The 23,627-nt window shown below is 38.5% G+C and overlaps 1 protein-coding gene across 12 annotated transcripts in view; it reads left to right on the top strand.

Moving 5' to 3' along the window:
• Window positions 1-1,747: 1,747 nt before the first annotated feature.
• Window positions 1,748-23,627, top strand: part of PLEKHA1 (pleckstrin homology domain containing A1) — a 58,668-nt gene continuing 36,788 nt past the window's right edge. For 3 of the 12 annotated variants that reach the window (XM_057530680.1, XM_057530687.1, XM_057530685.1), the window contains exons 1-2: window positions 1,751-2,024; window positions 15,755-15,915. In XM_057530680.1, the coding sequence (XP_057386663.1) occupies window positions 15,775-15,915 (141 nt within the window). In that variant the 5' untranslated portion in view covers window positions 1,751-2,024; window positions 15,755-15,774. Of the gene's footprint in view, window positions 2,025-2,544; window positions 2,602-3,620; window positions 3,641-15,754; window positions 15,916-23,627 lie in introns of those variants that run through there. The other 9 variants (XM_057530682.1, XM_057530684.1, XM_057530678.1 and 6 more) reach the window with 7 other exon arrangements.

Genomic DNA, 23,627 nt, shown 5'->3' with positions numbered 1-23,627 from the left:
AGCCAGGGACAACAAGCTCAAATATCCAGAGAGATCAGGCAGGTGACACCTGGGTTTTTATGTGAAATCTCCCTATTTTTAACTGTTAGCCTCACATTCAGTTAAAAATAAAACCCACTGTGTGGACAAAAGGAAACAGCTCTGGCCAGTTTATAAACTATGATGAGGCCAAATCCTTTCAAGCATTGTAAAGATGAGGAAATGAGGCCTCGGGAAGACAGTTGTCAGCAGGGCTACACAGCTAAGGTTTCTCAAAAGATAACAGAACAATCATCCTGGAAATGTTGAAGACAAGCAGTCTGAAAGAGCCAGGGCGGGAGCATTCCACGCAGGCTGGAGAGCGTTTTCCTCTCTATCAGCTTATCAGACTCTGAGAACATTCTGTAAGGTGAGCGGTTGAGGTCACTGAGCATCAGAAAGGTAAAGTGTCACCCTCTGCCTAAGGTCACAAAGGTAAGTGTCCACAGGTAAGTCTAGGGCTGCTTTTCACTCCACCTCTGATTTTGATGAGATAATATCTAAGCTTCCTTTAGAATCCTAATGGAGGCAAACTCCAAATCCGATTCTCTACCTCATAAACAGAAGCGAGTCAGGAGGCCAGCCTGAGTGCTGAGACTTTTGACCAGTTCACAAATAAAGAAGGGGTTAAGTAGTCAAGGTTCCAGCCATGTCGCCAGGCTCGTAGGCATTTACCTTGTGTTTTCTGTCCTAGCAGCTGTACACGTACAGCCTGTCCTGCTGCTGGACATTGATTTGTCTCCTGTACATCTTTGCATAGGAAGGATGTTCTGAAAGGTGTTCCTAAAGATTTTGTTGGAGAAGGAAAGGAAGAAGGACACAAACGGAACAAATATTTATTGCAAGCCTAGTGTGCGCCATGCACTGTCCAACTCGTGGCAAATAGTCCTTTCCCAGCTCTTTGCGTACCTGAATGATTCTTTTTTTCAGGTTTCAGCTCAAAAATCACTTCGTCAGACTGCCTTCCCTGACGACCCTCTCTAAAGAGCCCCTCCTCCCCGGCTATCTCTTTAACTTGCTTAGTTTCTCCATTGCATTAAAATCTGTATTTATCTTGCTAGTTTAAGGACTAGCTCCCACTACAGACTGCAGACTCCATGAGGTCAGGACGGCATCTATCTTGTTCTCAAGTGTGTGTCTAGTGCCTCTTAACGGGATTTGGCATGGTACGTGCTCAACAAACAGGTTAAATATTTATGAATAAATATTCATGATAATACATATTTATGTTCCAGTCTTTCGACTAATCGAATATCGACTAATCATTCTTTAAGTTTCTCTAAGCCTCGTGTCCTATTAAGTAGGAGGTGCAGATACAGTTCTAGGGAGAGAGAAATTGTTAGAAGAATTGGCGCGAAGAGCTGTAGAGCGTTTTTCCCCAGGACACACAGCAGCCTGTGAATTTATACTTCCTGGACTGATTATGGGACAGCTTGCAAACAAATTATCTGCAAACGAATGAAGGCTATTTTTAAAGATCCCTGTGCCTGGAAGTTCTAGGCGGTGACACAAGAGAACCCCGAGTTCCAACCCCGAGCCAAGCCCCGTGGTCCTCGAAAACTACGAATCCCAGGATGCACCGCAGCGCAAGGGCCCAGCGCTCCGCGCGCGGTCCCCCCCGACGCGCCCGAGGTCGCCGCCCCTGAACCAGGAAGACGCCCCCTAACCCGGTCCGCCACGCCTCCTGGACCCGCGCGGGGCCTGCCGGGACTTGTAGTCTCCTCGGGCTGGGAGTGCCCGCTCTGGAATCTCTGCCGCCGTCTGGGGGCTGAGGCAGCGCGGGCACGCGTGCGCAGTGCGCGGGTGGGCCGTCGTGGGCGCCGCTCCCGGCAGCTCGGTGCCTGTGGGACCAGGGGCCGCGGCGGCGCCGGTGCTCCGGGGCGAGGGCCGCCGTGAAGTCGGCGTGAGGAGCGCCGCCGCGCCGGGGCGGAGTGAGCGGGGCCGGGCTCCGGGAGCGCGGCGCCGGCTGAAGCGAGCTGGGAGGCTCGAGGGAGCGGCGGGCGCTGGTAAGTGCGGGCCCGCGGGCGGTGGGGGGCGCGGGGTTCCGGGCTGCGCCCCCGAGGCCTCTCTCCTGGCGGGTCGGCCCGCGCGGCTGCACCTGGTAGAGGCCGCGGGGCCGGCTCACCTGCGCGCGCCGAGTTCTGGGTGGCGGGAGGGGGCGGCGGCGGCGTCTTCCCGCGGCTCCTTCCTTTATTGTTTTCCTGACCTCGGTCCTCGGCGGCGTCCGGCCGAGGAGGGTGGGGAGCCCGGCGGCGGTCGCCGTCGCCGAGGAGCCGTGCGGTGGCTCTGCTAAAAAGTACCGTCGCGCCCTCCTCCCGGACGCGCGGCCGGCCAGCTGTCGGGGGATTCCCGGCGGGCGACGCCTGTCGAATGGCTCGACTTCAGGGCTGAGCTCACGGGGGCTCAGCTGCCTAGGGCATCGTCTTGTATTATTTTAATGCGCTTTCACTTTAGGACTCGCCGAGTCAGAAGTCGACTCCGCCCTGTGCCCTAGCATCCTGCAGTATTAGTGCTTTACCCTCGCACCTTAATGGTGCAGTGACCAGTGCGAAGGTTGGAAGTGACTTGTCCAGGGTCACGCAGGTAGGACCAAGGAGGCGACCAGAACCCAGGTCTTTAAGCTTAGAGGCCAGCTGCCAGTCTCACCGCTTTGGGACTGTGTTGAGTGGTTTGTGGTTTATTTCAGATGCTTTCTATTGACTCTCCTGGATAGTCCATCAGAGGGGAAAGTGTTGTCATAATGAAAGTCGTGTTTGCTGCCTTTGGTAGAATTCTAGTTATGCTGTGCCCAACAGCAGAGCATTTGCCCCCGGCTGGGCACCTAAATAATGAAACTCGATCGCTCTGTTGGGGGCAGGTCCAAGAGGAGCTTATAGAAGATATAGTCAGGCAATTTGGGCCATTTTTTTCCCCCTCCGATTTCACCTTACAATCCTATAATGCTTGTTTTCTTATTTTATGATTGATCGTTGTTGGTTTTGATAAGATTTTCTTTGCTGTAACGGAGTCGTTTCCGTTTGTCAATTCGTTTTTTTAGCTAGAAAATCTTATTTCCTGTGTGCTTAACGACTGGAACCAATAGCGCACTATGCGGTTTATACCATAGTCTTTTATCCAAGAACTACTGATCTGTCTGCTTTATTTCCCCCCAGGCACTCAACTTACACACTTTCTATGTTAGTTTAATGCCATTGAAACTCTCTACAGCAAAATTGGGGTAAGCTTTATATGATTGAGAGAAAAACTTGAAAAAATCATTTTGTAAAACTAAATTTTTTTTCACAGAAGAACTTGAAGAATTGTTATTTAAAAAATAGTAAGGTTCATTCTGACTAAAAAGCCTATTGCTTTTCATACTCAAAATTTCATATTAACACATTGTGGCAAAAGATATTTCCCCAGGTAGAGTTAGTTTAAATCCTTAACTTGGCCATGTCTTCCCAGGGGAAATTACATTTTAGAATATTTATGTATTTAAACAAGAGTATTTAAGCTTAGCACAATTTGAGTTAATAGTTAATTTATTTTATAGCGCTGTAAACCCTGCAGTGTATCCATTGACAGGATTCTCTTGAAGAGTGTACCTGTATCAAAGGATATGGCCATGCATTTGTCCTTTGTGGTAAGCAGAGGATAACTTGGTGACGTTAAGGATATGTGATTTATATGTATTGAAACTGCTTCATACCTCATTTTATCTTGTTAATTAGTATTTTTATTGTTGCTTTTGAGAAAGGGGGGGAAGTAGCAGGTTTGTATCCCCCTCCCCCCTAGTTTTAGCAATGTAGCAAAATAGGAAAGAGGTGGTATGTAAATGTGAGTTTGTCATAGACTAGGAGAGACAGTAAAACAGGATAAGTATACAATTGTTAGGAAACTGCCATGAGTTCATAAGCCGGAAGGACCGTTTTAGAATTGTTTAAGGACATTAAGAATAGCATAGAGTTATTTTCTTTAAAAAGTCACTGTGGGCAATACTCACATGTCGGTTGTTAATATATAGGTTGTGATATTGAAAACTCGTAGGAGAATAACTTGGGAAAGATGGAAACATTTTATCTTTTTATAGGGCTTTTTCTCAAAAAACATTTAATGCGGCTTTAAAAAAAAGACTTTTATTTAAGCCTGAAAGTTCATACATTCCTACTGCAAAACCCACAGTTACTTCTACTGACGATAATTTGTAATCCAGAATGAAATCCATGAAGTAATTTATTAGCATAATTTAAGTCGGGCTTTGACATTGAAGTACTGTTTGATGTTAAATAATTGTTCTTGTTTAAATAACTGTCATTTAAGAATGAGGAAGATAAATAGTTTTCTGAATAAAATGTAGTTAATTATTCAGATGTGACAGTAGTTACTCACACTCTGCCTTTATTAGACAGAAAATTTCAAGTTCTATAGCAGTAACTACCTCAGCTTTATTACTTTTTCACATGCTTGAGCGTTTTACTTTTGATAATATTAAAATTTGATTTTAAATTTCAAGGTGATTCTCATTTAGATCTGCAATGACACAATAAAATGGCTTTATTAGGAGATAAATATTAACATTTAGTTTTAATTCTTTTGACCATTTGTAAGTACCTAGCATTTGGAAATTTATTGACGGGTATCAGAAAAGAGTTCTTAGGGTAGAAACTTTCAGTAGCTTTAGATGCTTGTCTGCAATGCTTAATTATTTTTAGAAACATAAATGTATGGAATTTTTTTAATTTAAAAATAAAAATTGTTGGTATTTGTTGCAGCAATAGGATTTTGTTACGCTTAATGAATGACATTAAACCATTTGAACTCTGAGTGATATTTTTTCCCAGTAGTTGCTGTATGATAAAGAACACGTGAGTTTGTAATTTCTAGAAGATATTTAAGCAAACATGTGCTTGCTGTTTATTTTGGTAAGCCTCTGATTAGTTGAATTGCTTTGATTCAGGAAGATGGTATTTTGAGGATTTTAAATCATAAACATTCTTTGAACTGGAATTTCTGTTGAATGTAAAAGAAAAATCAAAGTCACTTAGGATATTTTTTTAACACTTAAGTCTTTAGAGTCTTAAAAATATTGAAGTCTTAAATACTTTTTCCTACATGGAACCCTTATCAGACTTATCAGTCTGATAATTTTATTCTTCAGAAAGTTGTGGGTTTACTCCTTCGGGTAGCCTAGCCTTTAATAGTTTAACCCTTGAAATCTGGATTCTGGATTCAGTTTAACCTCTTCTTGAAGAAAGGACAATCACAGGCACTTAGAACTGGAAGTGGTCTCAGAGGACTTGTAATGTAGCATCTTGCTGGGTACAGTAAATCCCCCATGGGAATTTCCACATCAGGTGTTCCTCTCATTACTGAGGGCAGTAATGCTGTTCTGTATGTCGTCAGGTTATTGAGCAGTCTGAGCTTGGTGAGAACAAACTTAAGACAGTTATATTTTTCAACATTGACTGCTTTCAACTATGCTTTGTTGGATCTTCCCTCTCCCTGCTTCCTCATGATTTCATGGGCAAATGGTAGCTTTTCTATCATTTACAGCAGTTAAAAGCTCCAGTCTAATCTATTTCAGTTTAAACCTTCAATCTCCTATTAAAGCTCCACTCCTCCTTTAACCCAGTATCTGGCCACTTACTCCCTGAAGCACTTGGAGTGGGGAGGGATTGTGGTATGCTCCCTGGATACCTCTTTCTTTTCCCTCTTTGTGGATGTATTTGAACAGAAACTAGTTAGAAGAGGCAACTATTTCTTACCTGTTGTTATTAAAGCCTTTTCTTGATTAACAGTGGCGAGCCATTAATGTCTAGTGGTAGGCTTCCAAACTGGAATTTTTGGTGAGATCTTGCAGGGAGACTCCCCACTGCGCAGTCCCTGGATATGAAATTTGCTGTGGGTAAACCTTTACCAACCTACACTCCCTCCTCCTCATTTCTGTCCTCTCAGTCTACTTGCTGGATCCTATGAATGTTTGGGGGTAAGGTGGGTTTCTCTCTGCAGCCAGATTTTTTGATAACAGCAAAACAGCTCAAGTCCAGCTACCTTCTGTAATTTACACTTAATCCACTGGAAACTTACTTCCTTTTGCTGTCAAATGGTGGCCTGCAGCCTGCTTAAGTCTGCTCCCTTTCTGTGCCCTGCCATTTCTCATCAATTCTCTTTGTCCCCCTGCTCAGATAGGCACAGGGGCAGTCAGTCTGCTTCATAAGCAGACATTGAACTGGAGAAAGAGGTGACAATTTCTCCTTCTTGTAGGCACTTCTGATCTTGGTGAATGATTCTCTTGGGGCCCCCTACCACTGCTTTTGGGTGACCATCACCTTCCTTCTCCCTGAACACTTGGAATACTTGTCATTTTTTCCCCTCTCTTCTGTCAGCTGCTCGTGTAGAGTGGAATGACGGTAAGACGTTGGTTAGAGTACCCTAGCCCTGAGGTGTGTGTGGGGTGTTGGGGCCAGACTCCACAGATGTTTGATCCTTGATGTCTGTATACCTTAAGCTTTGTGTTTGTCAACAATTTTGGGACAAGACTAGTCTCATTCAGCGTCTAATTAGGACTTCAGTAGTGAAGCCCTGTGGGCCTAATGAAGTCTCACTGTGCAGAATTTAATTTTTCTTTTTCTTTTGTCTCTTTCTGATTTTTGTTTTGTTTTTATTTTTTTGACTTACTTCATGGTTCCTGACTGATGAAGTGTTAACTGTGTGTTTTAATTTATGAATGTTTGTATGATCTAACTGCCCCCTTAGAGCACAAGTAAAGCTGAAGGATAGATTTTGTGGAGGTTTTAATTACACAGTTTTATCTGTTCTTACCTCATACTAGCTTTACTGAAAGTATAAATCCAAACAGAAATATAGTATCGAACCTTTTTCCTTCCATCATCTAAGGAAACCGGTCGATTAAATCGTTTGCTAGGCGATTTCTCATCAGATGAGGCAAAAGCGGCTTTCTGTCTGGAAACTTAAACATTAATATTTGATGCAATAATTATGGGTCCCTTAATTTTTCATTCAACAAATTGTTACTGAGTCCCTTCCATGTTCCAGCCACTGTCTTAGGCATTGGAGAAACAATAGTAAATAGAAAAAAAATCCCTCCTCTCATGGAGCCTACATTCCAGTGTGGGGAAACAGACAAGAAATAGGTAAATAAGTAAATGATATTGTTTGTTAGCAATAAATACTAAGGAGAAAAATGAAGTGGGGAAGGGAGATGGGAAGTGGCAGGACACTTTGGAGCATTTGCAGTTTTAGATGGGACGTCAAGAAGGCTTCCCTGAGAAAGTGACATTTGAGTTAAAAGGCTCCGAGTGGGGAGCTTGTCTAGTGTAGTCGGCGTCAGTGGCTAGATGAGTAATCAAGCGGGGGAACTGGGACAGGTTGGGGTGGGGGGTAGGTGAAGCCTGTATGTCTTTGTAAGAGCTTTGGTTTTTACTTTGAATGAGATGGGGTTGCATTAAAACAGTGGTTCTTAACCTTGGCTGAATGTGGGAATTATTGGGGGAGCTTTAAAAATGTACTGATGCTTAGATCCCATCTCCAGAGTTTCTGATTTAATTGGTCTGGATGCTCTAATCTAGGCATCAGTATTTTCAAAAAACTCCCAGGTAATTTCAATAAGCAGCCAAAGTTGAAGAGATTTGAGCAGAGTGACATTTTATAGTACTGGAGAGCATGGGCTTTAGAGCCAGATTCCCCTGGTTTGGATTCTGGCTCTGCCACTTCCTAATCATGTGACCTTGGACAAGTTATTTTTAAAATCTTCTGTGCTTTGGTTTTCTCATCTGTAAAATTGTTGTTATAAGGATTAAATTAATTTTAAATATTTGCTTGGCAAATATTGAATAAACACTCGAACATATGTTTTAATGAGATCACTCTGACAGCTGTATTGAAAATGGAGTGAAGGGGGCAGGGAAGCCCTTGCAGTAATACAGCTAAGAGGTGATGGTGGCTTGGACCAGAGTGGCAGCAATGCAAATGGTGGGATTCTGGATATATTTAGAAGATGGAGCCAGTAGGATTTGCTTATGGACTGGACATGGAATGAGAGAAAGAAGTCTTGATCAAGTGTGACTCCAGATTTTGCCTGAACAGCTGGAAGAAGGGAGTGACTGTTTACTGAGATGGGAAGGACAGAGGGGAACAGATTGCTGAGGGGGTATATCTGGGCTCAGTTTGCTAAGTGTGAGAGGCCTGTTAGGTAAGTAAGTGGATCCGTAGAGTTGGCAGTTGTATACATGAGTCTGGAGTCCAGCAGAGTGTCCAGGGCTGGAGATAGCAGTATTTAGACCTATGTGAATGAGTGAGCTCACCAAGAGACTGAGTGTAAATAGAGAAGAGGTCCGTGGACCATCCCCTGGGACACTACAACATTCAGAGGTCTGGGAGAGGAAATGTTTTTTAAGGTTTCTGATGTGCTCTGGAATGAAAGATAAAAAACAATTATAATTCTTTTTTTTTTTTTTTAAACAGCTTGGTTGAGGAATAATACACTCAAAGTGTGTAATTCAGTGGTTTTTAATATATTTGCAGAACTGTGCAACTGTTATCACAGTCAGTTTTAGAATATTTTTATCACCTTAAAGAGAAACCCTGTACCCTCCCATCTCTAGGCAACTCTTCATTCCCTCCCATCCCCCATACTCCTAGGCAACTACTAATCTACTTTCTGTGTTCATAGATTTGCTCATTCTGGATATTTCAGATCAGTGGAATCATATAGTGTGTGGTCTATTTAGAGAGAAGTGATATCCATTAGTTCCTGGCTTCTAGATTCATTAGATGCTAAATCATTTGGTAAAGGTGGGGGCTGTAAGATGTCACTGCTGTGAAGATACATATACGTACATTTTCCTCTTTGTAATTGGTAAGAACACTGGGGTGAAATTTTGAGACTGAATATTCTGTTCCCTAACAACCTGTTTTCTAGTGGTATTAGTATTCATTGAAGACTCTTGCTTAAATCAGTGATTATATTGGAATTGCAAAGTGATGATTTTCTATTACTATCATATTTTCAAAGATCATGAGTTCATACTAACTCTAATTCAGATGCATTGTATAGAATTTTTCCTTTTGTTTTGTATTTGTACGTTTTTTCTCTTACTGTGAAAATCTAGGTTCCTAATAACAAAATTTGTTTTATTTTACTTTAAATATAATCATAACATCAGTATGTTTACATTTTCCTATGATGCACCTGAAGTACTATCATTTACATAAAGTTGTTTCAGAATTACAGTAGCAAGTAGGATTGCTGGTCATAGGGTAAATGCACATGTTAAATAGTGCCAGATTCATCTCAGTAGGGTCTTAACCATTCTGCATTCCCACCAGCAGTATAAGAGAGTTACTGTTTTCTTACAGCCTTACTAGTATTGTAGGTTGTCAAATTTTTGAATTTTTGCCAGTCTCATAGATGAGAAATGGTATCTCTGTGTAGTATAGACTTTCTTTGAACTTTTCTCATGAAAAAAAGTTCTTATTAACCTTTCTTTTTGTAATGAAGAATTGTGAACTTCCACAGAAGTAGACAGGATTGTATAACTACAGTACCCATCATCTAGCCTCGACAACTGCCCACCCAGGCCATCCCTCCTTCATCCAGCCCTCCTTCCAGAGTATTCAGATAATGTTTTGCCTCTGTATGAATAAATACCTCTAAATGATGAGGATTCATTTTCTTAGTAACATAACCGCAATACCATCACCACGCTGAAAAAATATATATCTGTTTCCTTCATATCATGAGGCAGTATTCAAATTTTCAATTTCCTTAGATAACTCAGTGTTGTTGTTAACAAGATTTAAATAAGGCCCACATGTCGTGATTATGTCTTTTCAGGTCTTTTAACTTATAAGTTCTTCCTCCAGTTCCTTTCTCCCTGCTCCCTTGGAATTTATTTCTGAAGAAGCCATGTTGTTTGTCCTGAGAAACTAATTATAGTTTGAATTTTGCTATTTGAATCTCTGTGATATAGTTTAATGTGTTCTTTCTCTGTCTTCTCTATTTCCTATAAATTGGTAGTTAGATCTAGATTCAGGTATTTGTACATTTTTTTTTTCATAAATGTTTTATAGATGGTATAAATTCCACAAGGAGACACATGAAGTCTGGTTGTCTTTTTTTTTTGTGGTGTCGGTAGCAGTGCCTACTGTATCATATGTCATTTTGGGATTTTCTTATCATGAGTGAAGTTGAGCATCTCAATATGTTTGAGGGTCATTTTTATGTCTTTTTCTGTAGAATGTTCATGTCTTTTGCCCACTTTTCTATTGAAGTTTTTGATATATTTCCCTTGACATTTTTTGCAGACTCTTTAAATGTTAGGGAGATTAACCCTTTGTAATATAAGCTGCAAGTATTTTCTACTGGTTTTGACTTGCTGATCAGGATTTGCCATGCAAAATATTTTTTAAAAAGTTATTTGTAGTCAAATTTATTAATGAATTTTTTATTCTGCTGGATTTTTAAAACTTTTTCGAGTTTAAATTACATACAATAAACTGTATCCATTTAAAGTTTACAATTTGATGAGTTTTGGCCATATTGTTGCATGCAGTAGGAGTTCCTTTATATTGTAGACTGCTATTCCATTGTATAAACATACTACATTTTTTTTTTTATGAAGTTCTTTTTTTTTTCTTTTTTTAATTTTTATTTATTTATTTATTTATTTATGGCTGTGTTGGGTCTTCGTTTCTGTGCGAGGGCTTTCTCTAGTTGTGGCAAGTGGGGGCCACTCCTCATCGCGGTGCGCGGGCCTCTCACTATCGCGACCTCTCTTGTTGCGGAGCACAGGCTCCAGACGTGCAGGCTCAGTAATTGTGGCTCACGGGCCCAGCCGCTCCGCGGCATGTGGGATCCTCCCAGACCAGGGCTCGAACCCGTGTCCCCTGCATTGGCAGGCGGATTCCTAACCACTGCGCCACCAGGGAGGCCCCAAAACATACTACATTTTATTTATCTATTCACCTTTTGATAAAGGACATTTGGGTTGTTTCTAGTTTGTAGCTATTATGAATAAAGCTGCTACTAATAGTTGTGAATTAGTCTTTGCATGAATATATGTTTTCATTTCTCTTGAGTAAATACTTAGGAATAGAATGGCTGGGTCATAGGGTAGGTGTATGTTTGGTTTTATTGCCAGAACTTTTCCCATAGTGATTGTACCATCTTACATTCCCATCAACAGTACATAAATTCTGGAGGCACCACACCTTTGATAACATTTGGTGTTGTCAGTCTGTTTTAATTTTAGCCATTCTGGTGAGTATATATGGCATCTTTTTTAAAAGAAATTTGGCATTATTGAGGTATAATTTTACATACAGTAAATTTTATCTCTTTTAGTGTATAGTTCTATGAGTTTTGACAGATACATGTAATTATATAAGCTCTACCACAATCAGGATATGAAATAGCTATGTTGCCAAAAAAAATTTCTCTCTTGTTCTTTCTCTCTTCTGTTGTTGTTCTCTCTTGTTCTTCTATTGCAAGCCCTAGCAACTCTGATCTGTTTTTTATCACTGTAGTTTTTGTTTTTGTTTTTTTTTAAATTTGTATGCAATACAGCTTACTCTGTGTGGTATTTGAGCCTATTTTTGATAAATGCATAGTTGTGTATCCGATTACAATCAAGATAACAGAACAGTTCCATCACTCCATAAATTACCCTTTGAAGTCAGTCCCTCTCACTGATCTGTTCTCTGTCCCTATAGCCGTTTGGTCTGGCTTTTTTCACTTAACAAGATACCCATATTGTGTGTATCAATACTTTGTTCCTTTATCTTGCTAAGTAGTATTCCATTGTATTGGATGTACCACAGTTTCTTCATTTACCAGTTAAAGGACATTTGGTTTGTTTCTGCTTTTTGCCAATTATGAATAATGTTGCTTTAAACATTTGCATATAGGTTTTGTATAAACATAAGTTTTCAATTCACTTGGATAAATACCTAGGAGTGGCATTGCTGGGTCATATTGTTAAGGGTACGTTTAACTTTCTAAGAAACTGCCAAACTGTCTTCCCAAGTTACTGTGCCGTTTTGCATTCCCACCAGCAATATGAGAGACTGGTCATTTGTTTCACATCCTTGCCAGCATTTGGTATTGTCAGGGTTTTATTTGTTTGTTTTTGTTTTAGCCATTCTAGTAGGTATGTAGTGATATCTCACAGTTTTTATTTGTATCATCTTCCTGACTAATGATGAGCATCTTTATGTGCTTATTTATTTTTTGTATGTCTTCCTTTTTCTTTCTTTTTTATTATTTTTAAAAAACTATATCTTCTTTGTTGACTTGTCTGTTCAAATTTTTTTGCCTATTTTCCTATTTGGTTGTTTGTCTTATTGAATTGTAATAATTCCTTGCCTATTTTTGGATATCAGTTATTTGATAGATACATGTATACTGAATATTTTCTCCTGTTCTGTGGCTCATCTTTTGATTTCTTATTGGTGTCTTTCAAAGAGCAGTTTTTAATTTTGATTAAGTCCATTATATCAACCATTATATGGTTTAGGCTCTTTGTGTCTTGTCTAAGAAATCTTTGTCTACCCCTAAAGTCATGAAGACTTTATTTATATGTATATATAAATGTCTTTAAAAGAATATATCAGTATATATATATGTGTGTGTGTGTATATATATATATATTTTTCCAGAAGCTTAACTGTACATTAGGTTTCTGATCCATTTCAAGTTAATTTTTTTCCACATGCATAGTTAATTTTTCCAGCACCATTTGTTGAAAGACTATATTTGGAATTGCTTTGACATCTTTGTTGAAAATTAACAGTATATGTATGGGTCTGTTTCTGGATGCTGTTCTGTTCCATTGATTTATTATATCTTTTCACCAATCCTACACTATCTTTATTGCTGTAGCTCTGTTGTAAGTCTTGAAATCAAGTAATGTCAGTCTGTTCTTTAGGAAATAGATTTAGCTTTTAGCTTTTCTAGGTTATTTGCATTTCAGTATATATAATAGAACCACCTTGTCAGTTTTTATAAAATATCTTGGAATTTTGATTGGATATATTGTATCAGTAGTTCATTCCTTTCTGTATCTGGGTAATATTCCATTGTATGTATGTACATTTACCTGTTGATGGACATATGGGTTGTTTACAGTTTTTGGCTATTGTGAATAGTGCTGCTATGAACGTTCACGTATAAGTGTTTGAGTACCTGTTTTCAATTCTTTTGGATATATACCTAGGAGTGGACATGCTGAGTCATATGGTAATTCTATGTTTAACTTTTGAAGAACTACCAAACTGTTTTACACAGCTGTTGTACCATTTTACATTCCCACTAGCAATGTAGGTGGGTTCCAATTTCTACACATCCTTGCCTATACTTATTATTTTCCTCTCTTAATTATATCCATCCAGGTGAGTGTGAAGTGGTATCTCACTGTGGTTTTGGATTACATTTCCCTAATGACAAATAATACTGGGTAACTTTTTGTGTTCTGGTTGGCCATTTGTTTTATCTTCTTTGAGAAATGTCTTTTCAAGTCCTTTGTCCATTTTTTAATTGGGTTTGTTTTTTGGTTGTTGAGTTGTAGGAGTTATTTGTATATTCTGGATATTAGACCCTTATTTGCAAATATTTCCTCCCATTCTGTAGGTTGTTGTTTCATTTTCTTGATGTCCTTTGATACAAAAAAGTTTTTAATTTTTATGAAGTCCAATTTGTCTTATTTTTTCTTTTGTTGTTTGTGCTTTCAGTGTCACATCTAAGAATTCATTGCCAACTCCATGGCCATGAAGAGTTTCCTCTACGTTTTCTTGAAGTTTTATAGTTCTAGCTCTTATATTTAGATTAATTCATTTTGAGTTACTTTTTGTATATGGTGTAAGATAGTGGTCCAGTTTAATTCTTCAGCACGTGGCTCTCCAGTTGTCCCATTACCGTTTGTTAAAGAGGCTATTCTTTCCCTATTGCATGATGTTGGCACTGTCGTTGAAAGTCAGTTAGCCATAGATGTATGGGTTTGTCTCTGGGCTCTCAATTCTATTCCTTTGGCCTGTGTCTTTCCTTATGGCATACCACACAAGTTGACAGTTTTTACCTGCAGTATGTGTTAGTATAGTGTATTAATTTTCCAAGTTTTGATTACATTTTAGAAATTTTTTAGAACTTTGGGTAAGTTCATTAAAAAATTATCTCCAAGTGCCAGATCTGTAATAACACACATGTACAAACTTAATTTATAATTTTGTTTAAAACTTTTTGGGGGACTTTCTTGGTGGTGCAGTGGTTAAGAATCCACCTGTGAATGCAGGGGACATGGGTTCGATCCCTGGTGCGGGAAGATCCCACATTCCACGGAGCTAAGCCCGTGCACCACAACTACTGAGCCTGTGCTCTAGAGCCCGCGAGCCACAACTACTGAGCCTGCATGCCACAACTACTGAAGCTCACGCACGTAGAGCCGTGCTCTGCAACGAGAAGCCAGCGCAGTGAGAAGCCTGCGCACCGCAATGAAGAGCGGCCCCTGCACGCTGCAATTAGAGAAAGCCCATGTGCAGCAATGAAGAACCAATGCAGCCAAAAATAAATAAATAAATAAATAAATTAATTAAAGAAAACTTTTTGGCGTGTTTCACCATTTCTCTGGCTGCATACAGAGTAGTGATTTAGATAAGCAGTATATCAGGGTGTATTCTAATTGAATTTTCACTGTGAGTTAAACGAAAAAATAGTTACGTAAATAATTCAACCTGCCGAAAGATGTTGGCGCTGGCTGTAGAAGTACCTTTGGAGTAGGAATAGTCTGCAGATTTGCATTGCATCAGGAGGGAATCACATATCTACAGTTTTTAGAGAAAAATGGATGGAAACACTGCTTTTTATCCAAGCCATGGTTTTTAACTTTAATGAACATAACAAAAATTTCAGTCCTTCAGAATCAGAATATGATATGCCTCTGAAGTCTCCTTTAATCTGTGACTTCTCTTTCTCTCTCTCTCCTTTTTTTTTTTTTTCCTGTAATAATTTATTTGCTGAAGAAACTGGGCTTTTGGTCCTGATGTTTCCCACGGTCCACTTTTGCTGATTGAATACCTGTGGTGAAGTTTAATATGTTCTTCTGTGTTCTTTGTTTCCTGTGAACTGGAAGCTGGACTTAGGGAAATCTAGAAACTTGATCAGATTGAGATAAACCTTTTTTTGTTGTTGTTGTTGTATGCTCTTTATTGGTGATGTTTGTGTCTTCCATTCGGGGGCACATAATACCTGCTTATCTCTCTTTTCATGATGTTAGCTTACTTTATTTTGATTCATTTTGGTTTTAATAATACCAAGGGTTTTAGAGTGACAGGATGATGTAAACATTAAGATATAAGCTCTGGAGTCCCAAGAATCTGGGTTCATGTTTTGATTCATTACCTGCTAGTTCACTAATCTTGGAAAGGCACTTGCCCTTCTCAGTGTTACATTTCTTACCTGTGAAATGGGGATGATGATGCCTACTCATAGTGAGAAGTTAAGTAAATTATTCAGCTGACATGAATAGCTGTCCTTCGTCCGCATCAGTTCTGTACAGCTGCATTTAGTAACCACTCACAATAAGCTTAATTTCAAGTGATTTTTGCCCATGATTTATGTATTCACATTAACCAGCCCCCACCTCATGTTGGAAAGTAGGCTTTTTGTTGAGTAAACCATACCATAGCACATTATATGCTTGAAGTCCACTGAGAAGTACTTACTGTTAATGTTTTTATTTTACAGTGTAATGTTCAAGCACAGAAATGCCTTATGTGGATCGTCAGAATCGCATTTGTGGTTTTCTAGACATTGAAGAAAATGAAAACAGTGGGAAATTTCTTCGGAGGTACTTCATACTGGATACCAGAGAAGATAGTTTTGTATGGTACATGGATAATCCACAGGTTTGTAAAAATCCAAAGGGTTACCTCTTCAACAGCATACAAGAGTTTTAATTATGAAAGTATTTGATATACTATGGAGGTGTTAGGATTTGTCTTCCTAAACAAAATATGTTTAGATTTATTTCTACTGACTGTATTATCCTTGCCCTGTACCCCCAACGCCTACTGTGTTAAATAAATTTCAGAAGATGAAACTCAGTTTATTTGATAAAAATTTATGCATGTATTTATGTTTTCCCTTCCTTGGGAGGGACAACTCTTAACTCTGGTAGAAAATTTTTGAATCGTTTAAATTTAAGATACTGTCTCTAAGATAGAGACTACTATCTTTTGGTAAATAAACTACTTAAACGAGTTGACACTCTTGCACATGTATAGTCCTTTTATCTTGTAGTGTCAGACTTGAGTGTTGGCCACTCGTGAATTTGATTTTATTGTTGCTTTGCAAATTATTGGAGGTAAATGTCATATATTAAAAATTAGAATCTCAGTTTTAAGATCTGTGAGTGGCCTTGGATTAGAGATTATCTGTTGAGTAGTTTTAAATTTTCTCTACCTGTGAAACTCTTTATTCAAATTGAGAAGTATGTTGCAAGGAAGCACATGCAAAGCAAGAGATGAGTCCCTAGCAAACTTCTAAGCTGATTTGGTCTAGTGGACGACCTGTGCAGGTGAGGAATGAAAAGTTGAGGAGGAGCAGGGACTGGTAGGAGGTTCCATTCTGTTTCACAGAGCAGGAACCAGATCCCCTAACAACTGGTCTGGTATTCTTTTCTCCCCAATACTGATTTTAGGTTAGACAAAATAAATATATGCTAATGCATTTATATTTGTTCATATAGAATTTGAGTTGTAAGGAACTATATTCAATATCCTGAGATAAACCATAATGGAAAAGAATATAAAAAAGAATGTGTATGTATATGTGTGTATATGGTATATAAGTATGCAGCAGAAATTAACACAACATTGTAAATCAACCGTATTTCAGTAAAAAAATTAAATAAAATAAAAAAGGAAAAAAAACAACTAGGATAACTACTAGACAGTTGAAAAAGTAATCAGTTGGCAATACCCTTGAAGGCCACAGGGTACTGAGTAACCCCCAGCAGGACTTTGTGAAAAGCAAGTCCAGTCAGGAAGCAAACATCCCCTCATCCTCTCCTTGGATCTTCTACTTATTGATCTACTTTTGCCCTCTGATTCTCTATAAATTTAGTCCTTGATGCACATGCAGCCTTTCAAATTTTGGAAGAGAATTTGTATTTTAATTCAGTTTATATTATTTGAGTGCTGACTTTGTATGAGACTTTCTTTGCTAGGAACTGTCTTTTCTCTCTCCTTATCCTTATTGAGCTTATTGACACCCTATTTTACTCCCTTATCTCTGGGTGTGACCAGCTTTCTTGGGTGATAGTAACCTGTCCATGCAACTGCATGATTAATACCTTTATTTACTTGACCAGAGTCACTGGGAGAAGCAACAAGTCAGCAGAAATCAAAAGTTCATGTTTACCTTCTTTTTCCTCTTTTTAAAACATAAATCCAGTTCCTCCCTTTTACTACCCATCCCTTTATCTGTGGCACAATCCCTTCCCAAACTCCTTTTCCCAAGGTAGAAAGTAACTTAGCCCCCCTTGACTCCCTCTGATTACAGTTTATTAGATTCCAGTTTCGGTTTTCCTCCCCCATGCAAACCATTGCTCAGTCCTGCCTGTGAGCTCTCCCTCATTTGTCTTCTTAAGATCTGGCTGACTCGTATATAGTTTCTCCTGAATTTTATTTACAACTCCTTGATTGTTTTTCTGTCTTTATATATAATAGTCTTCTCCTTAGAATTTCTCCTTTTGTCAGTACTTCCCACTTAGAGCTAAAAGAAGAAAAGTACAAAATAGAATATGTTTATTACACTGAAGGAACCATAAACTTGGATTTCAGAGGGAAGGTGTGATTATAGCTAGCAGAGGGAGTGAAAGTCTTGACAGAGGTGGTAACATTTGAAATTGATCTAGAAGAATGGGTATGATTTTGGCCAAGATGTGGAGAAGTGGGTATTCTGGTGCTCAAAGAATAGCATGGGCAAGAAATCAAAGTAAGAAACCCTGTAGTGTATTTGGAAAATAGTTCACTTTGGCTATAGCAGGGAGGGTATATGTTAAAGTTTGGACTCAGCTAGATCTTTTTCACATGAACTCTTTTAAAGCCAGATTTCTGTGGTGTAATGAGCCCATTAGTGTTTTTGAATGTAGTATAGCATTTTAAATCTGTCTTTTTATTCAGTTCTTAATAATTTTATCTCTTCATTCCAACTGATAAGAATCTTTTACAGTCTGCATTCTACCGTCCAGTGTATTAGCCATCAATACCACCTTTGTGTCACTTTAAAATGTATTAAGGCACATCTCTTCATGAAAACTTTAGTAAAATGTCTTGATAAGATTATTGTGGTTGAACCACATGAAATTGCCAATATACCACCATTTTGATCTACTAAAAAATGGCAATTTCATATGATTCAATCTGGTTGCTATGTTACGTGCTGTAACACTGCTTTACTGATCATAGTAACCCTGATAATGAAAGAAATTAGTTTGGCTCACCTGTCCTTAGGGAGCCATTCTTCCTCTGATCACTGCTTTCTTTACCACTAACCATTGGTTTAAAAATCCATTGTAGTGTATTACTAGGGATCAATTTGGGGCTTTCTGTGTTGTTTTTTTTTTTAAATAAATTTATTTATTTATTTTTAATTTATTTTTGGCTGTGTTGGGTCTTCGTTGCTGCACTCAGGCTTTCTCTAGTTGCGGTGGGCAGGGGCTACTCTTTGTTGCGGTGAGTGGGCTTCTCATTGTGGTGGCTTCTCTTGCTGTGGAGCATGGGCTCTAGGAGCTCAGGCTTCAGTAGTTGTGGCACATGGGCTCAGTAGTTGTGGCTCGCGGACTCTAGAGCACAGGCTCAGTAGTTGTGGCGCACAGGCTTAGTTGCTCAGCGGCATGTGGGATCTTCCCGGACCAGGGCTCAAACCTGTGTCCCCTGCATTGGCAGGTGGATTCTGAACCACTGTGCCACCAGGGAAGTCCCGGGGCTTTCTGTATTTTGTTGAGGGAATGAGAAGTGGTGGAGAATTAATGACTAAGTAGCTTTATTAGGAAGTGAATTTGAGAAAACTTGAAAGAGTATTTTGGCAAAATGAGTACAGGAACTCATGAGAACAAATGGTTTCTTTCCCTTTTTATCTCAAATGTCATATTGGTTTATTATTTCTTGTTCATTGTCAAGTAACAAATTTTGAAACCCACATTTTTTCTGGTTGAACTTGGCAGTAATCGTACCAGTTCGTAGAAACTAGGTATTTTGAATATCATTTTATCTCCCAGCTACTTATATTTCTTTGTACTGTGCCACTATTTAATCTGTGACCCTTTATGTCATGCAGTGATGACATAGTTGCTCATTTCTCTTCCTCACACACGGGATTAGAGCTGTATTCAGCTAGTTCAAATAATAGACTTATGGAGGACTTAAAAGAAAAATAATGATTTTTGAATGGAAGGATAGCAGTGTTTGAAAAAAAATTACTTTGGTAGTGGTTAGGAGATCTTGAAGATATTTTAACATTTCATTTTCTTATCCAAAATTAAAAAAAAAACTTTAAACATAAAACATTTTATATAAAAACAACCATTTAAAGGTATACATTAAAAATTATAATTTTATTTTATATACATATTTATGTAGATTTAAATTTGGAAGCTTGTACATAGTCTGTAGTTTAAAGCAGAACGTAATAGAGTTGTAGTTTACATAGAAACTACAGGTTTTGAAAAGATCTGTCCCTGTAAACAATAATCAGTTCATGTTTGGGAATCCTAAGTCTTTTAAATGTCTAGGTTTCCATAGAATTAACTGTTTCTGCTAAGCTTACAGAGGTTTGAGAAAGGTACCTCCTAATCATTCCTGAGAACAAGCCCATAGATTTTTTTTTTAATATTTATTTATTTATGTGGCTGCATCGGGGTCTTAGATGCGGCATGTGGGATCTTTTGTTGCCACATCTGGGCTTCTCTCTAGCTGTGGTGCATGGGCTCCAGAGGAGGGTTCCCTTTTCTCCACACCCTCTCCAGCACTTATTGTTTGTAGATTTTTTGATAATGGCCATTCTGCCGGTGTGAGGTGATACCTCATTGTAGTTTTGATTTGCATTTCTCTAATGATTAGTGATGCTGAACATCCTTCATGTGTTTGTTGGCAATCTGCATATCTTCTTTGTAGAAATGTGTATTTAGGTCTTCTGCCCATTTTTAGATTGGGTTGTTTGTTTTTTTGATATTGAGCTGCATGTGCTGCTTGTATATTTTGGAGATTAATCCTTTGTCATTTGCTTCATTTGCAAATATTTTCTCCCATTCTGAGGGTTGTCTTTTCGTCTTGTTTATGGTTTCCTTTGCTGTGCAAAAGCTTTTAAGTTTCATTAGGTCCCATTTGTTTATTTTTGTTTTTATTTCCATTTCTCTAGGAGATGGGTCAAAAAGGATCTTGCTGTGATTTATGTCATAGAGTGTTCTGCCTACGTTACCCTCTAAGGGTTTTATAGTGTCTGGCCTTATATTTAGATCTTTAATCCATTTTGAGTTTATTTTTGTGTATGGTGTTAGGGAGTGTTCTAATTTCATTCTTTTACATGTAGCTGTCCAGTTTTCCCAGCACCACTTATTGAAGAGGCTGCCTTTTCTCCATTGTATACTCTTGCCTCCTTTATCAAAGATAAGGTGACCATATGTGCGTAGGTTTATCTCTGGGCTTTCGATCCTGTTCCATTGATATATATTTCTGTTTTTGTGCCAGTACCATACTGTCTTGATTACTGTAGTTTTGTAGTATAGTCTGAAGTCAGGGAGCCTGATGCCTCCAGCTCCATTTTTCTTTCTCAAGATTGCTTTGGCTATTCGGGGTCTTTTGTGTTTCCATACAAATTGTGCGATTTTTTGTTCTAGTTCCGTGAAAAATGCCATTGGTAATTTGATAGGGATTGCATTGAATCTGTAGATTGCTTTGGGTAGTATAGTCATTTTCACAATGTTGATTCTTCCAGTCCAAGAACTTGGTATATCTCTCCATCTGTTTGTATCATCTTTAATTTCTTTCATCAGTTTCTTATAGTTTTCTGCATACAGGTCTTTTGTCTCCCTAGGTAGGTTTATTCCTAGGTATTTTATTCTTTTTGTTGCAGTGGTAAATGGGAGTGTTTCCTTAATTTCTCTTTCGGATTTTTCATCATTAGTATATAGGAATGCAAGAGATTTCTGTGCATTAATTTTGTGTCCTGCTACTTTGCCAAATTCATTGATTAGCTCTCGTAGTTTTCTGGTAGCATCTTTAGGATTCTCTATGTATAGTATCATGTCATCTGCAAACAGTGACAGCTTTACTTCTTCTTTTCCAGTTTGGATTCCTTTTATTTATTTTTCTTTTCTGATTACTGTGGCTAAAACTTCCAAAACTTTGTTGAATAATAGTGGTGAGGGTGGGCATCCTTGTCTTGTTCCTGATTTTAGAGGAAATGGTTTCAGTTTTTCACCATTGAGAATGATGTTGGCTGTGGGTTTGTCATATATGGCCTTTATTATGTTGAGGTAAGTTCCCTCTGTGCCTACTTTCTGGAGGGTTTTTATCATAAATGGGTGTTGAATTTTGTCAAAAGCTTTTTCTGCATCTATTGAGATGATCATATGGTTTTTATCCTTCAGTTTGTTAACATGGTGTATCACATTGATTGATTTGTGTATATTGAAGAATTCTTGCATTCCTGGGATAAACCCCACTTGATCATGGTGTATGATCCTTTTAATGTGCTGTTGGATTCTCTTTTCTAGTGTTTTGTTGAGGATTTTTACATCTATGTTCATCAGTGGTATTGGTCTGTAGTTTTCTTTTTTTGTGACATCTTTGTCTGGTTTTACTATCAGGGTGATGGTGGCCTCGCAGAGTGAGTTTGGGAGTGTTCCTCCCTCTGCTATATTTTGGAAGAGTTTGAGAAGGATAGGTGTTAGCTGTTCTCTAACTGTTTGCTAGAATTCGCCTGTGAAGCCATCTGGTCCTGGGCTTTTTGTTTGTTGGAAGATTTTTAATCACAGTTTCAATTTCAGTGCTTGTGACTGGTCTGTTTATATTTTCTATGTCTTCCTGGTTCAGTCTTGGAAGGTTGTGCTTTTCTAAGAAATTGTCCATTTCTTCCAGGTTGTCTGATTTATGGGCATATATAGTTGTTTGTAGTAATCTCATGATTCTTTGTATTTCTGCAGCATCAGTTGTTACTTCTCCTTTTTCATTTCTAATTCTGTTGATTTGAGTCTTCTCCCTTTTTTTCTTGATGAGTCTGGCTACTGGTTTCAATTTTGTTTATCTTCTTAAAGAACCAGCTTTTAGTTTTATTGATCCTTGCTATTGTTTCCTTCATTTTTTTCATTTATTTCTGATCTGATCTTTATGATTTCTTTCCTTCTGCTAACTTTGAGGGGGGGTTTGTTCTTCTTTCTCTAATTGCTTTAGGTGTAAGGTTAGGTTGTTTATTTGAGATGTTTCTTGTTTCTTGAGGTAGGATTGTATTGCTGTAACCTTCCCTCTTAGAACTGCTTTTGCTGCATCCCATAGGTTTTGGGTCGTCATGTTTTCATTGTCATTTGTTTCTAGGTATTTTTCGATTTCCTCTTTGATTTCTTCCATGATCTCTTGGTTATTTAGTAGTGTATTGTTTAGCCTCCATGTGTTTGTATTTTTTACAGTTTTTTTTCCCTGTGATTGATATGTAGTCTCATAGCGTTGTGGTCGGAAAAGATACTTGATATGATTTCAATTTTCTTAAATTTACCAAGGCTTGATTTGTGACCCAAGATATGATCTATCCTGGAGAATGTTCCATGAGCACTTGAGAAGAAAGTGTGTTCTGTTGTTTTTGGATGGAATGTCCTATAAATATCAATTAAGTCCATCTTGTCTAATGTGTCATTTAAAGCTTGTGTTTCCTTATTTATTTTCATTTTGGATGATCTGTCCATTGGTGAAAGTGCAGTATTAAAGTCCCCTACTATTGTGTTACTGTTGATTTCCCCTTTTATGGCTGTTAGCATTTGCCTTATGTATTGAGGTGCTCCTATGTTGGGTGCATAAATATTTACAGTTGTTATATCTTCTTCTTGGATTGATCCCTTGATCATTATGTAGTGTCCTTCTTTGTCTCTTGTAACATTCTTTATTTTAAAGTCTATTTTGTCTGATATGAGAATTGCTACTCCAGCTTTCTTTTGATTTCCATTTGCATGGAATACCTTTTTCCATCCCCTCACTTTCAGTCTGTATGTGTCCCTAGGTCTGAAGTAGGTCTCTTGTAGACAGGGTATATACGGGTCTTGTTTTCGTATCCATCCAGCCAGTCTATGTCTTTTGGTTGGAGCATTTAATCCATTTACATTTAAGGTAATTATCGATTTGTATGTTCCTATTACCATTTTCTCAATTGTTTTGGGTTTGTTTTTGTAGGTGTTTACCTTCTCTTGTGTTTCCTGCCTAGAGAAGTTCCTTTAGCATTTGTTGTAAAGCTGGTTTGGTGGTGCTGAAGTCCCTTAACTTTTGCTTGTCTGTAAAGGTTTTAATTTCTCCGTCAAATCTGAATGAGATCCTTGCTGGGTAGAGTAATCTTGGTTGTAGGTTTTTCG

The sequence above is a fragment of the Balaenoptera acutorostrata genome, chromosome 16 (assembly GCF_949987535.1).
Source record: "Balaenoptera acutorostrata chromosome 16, mBalAcu1.1, whole genome shotgun sequence".
Taxonomy (NCBI): domain Eukaryota; kingdom Metazoa; phylum Chordata; class Mammalia; order Artiodactyla; family Balaenopteridae; genus Balaenoptera; species Balaenoptera acutorostrata.
The sequence above is the reverse complement of the archived record's forward strand: the minus strand, read 5'-3'. Positions and strand labels throughout refer to the sequence as shown.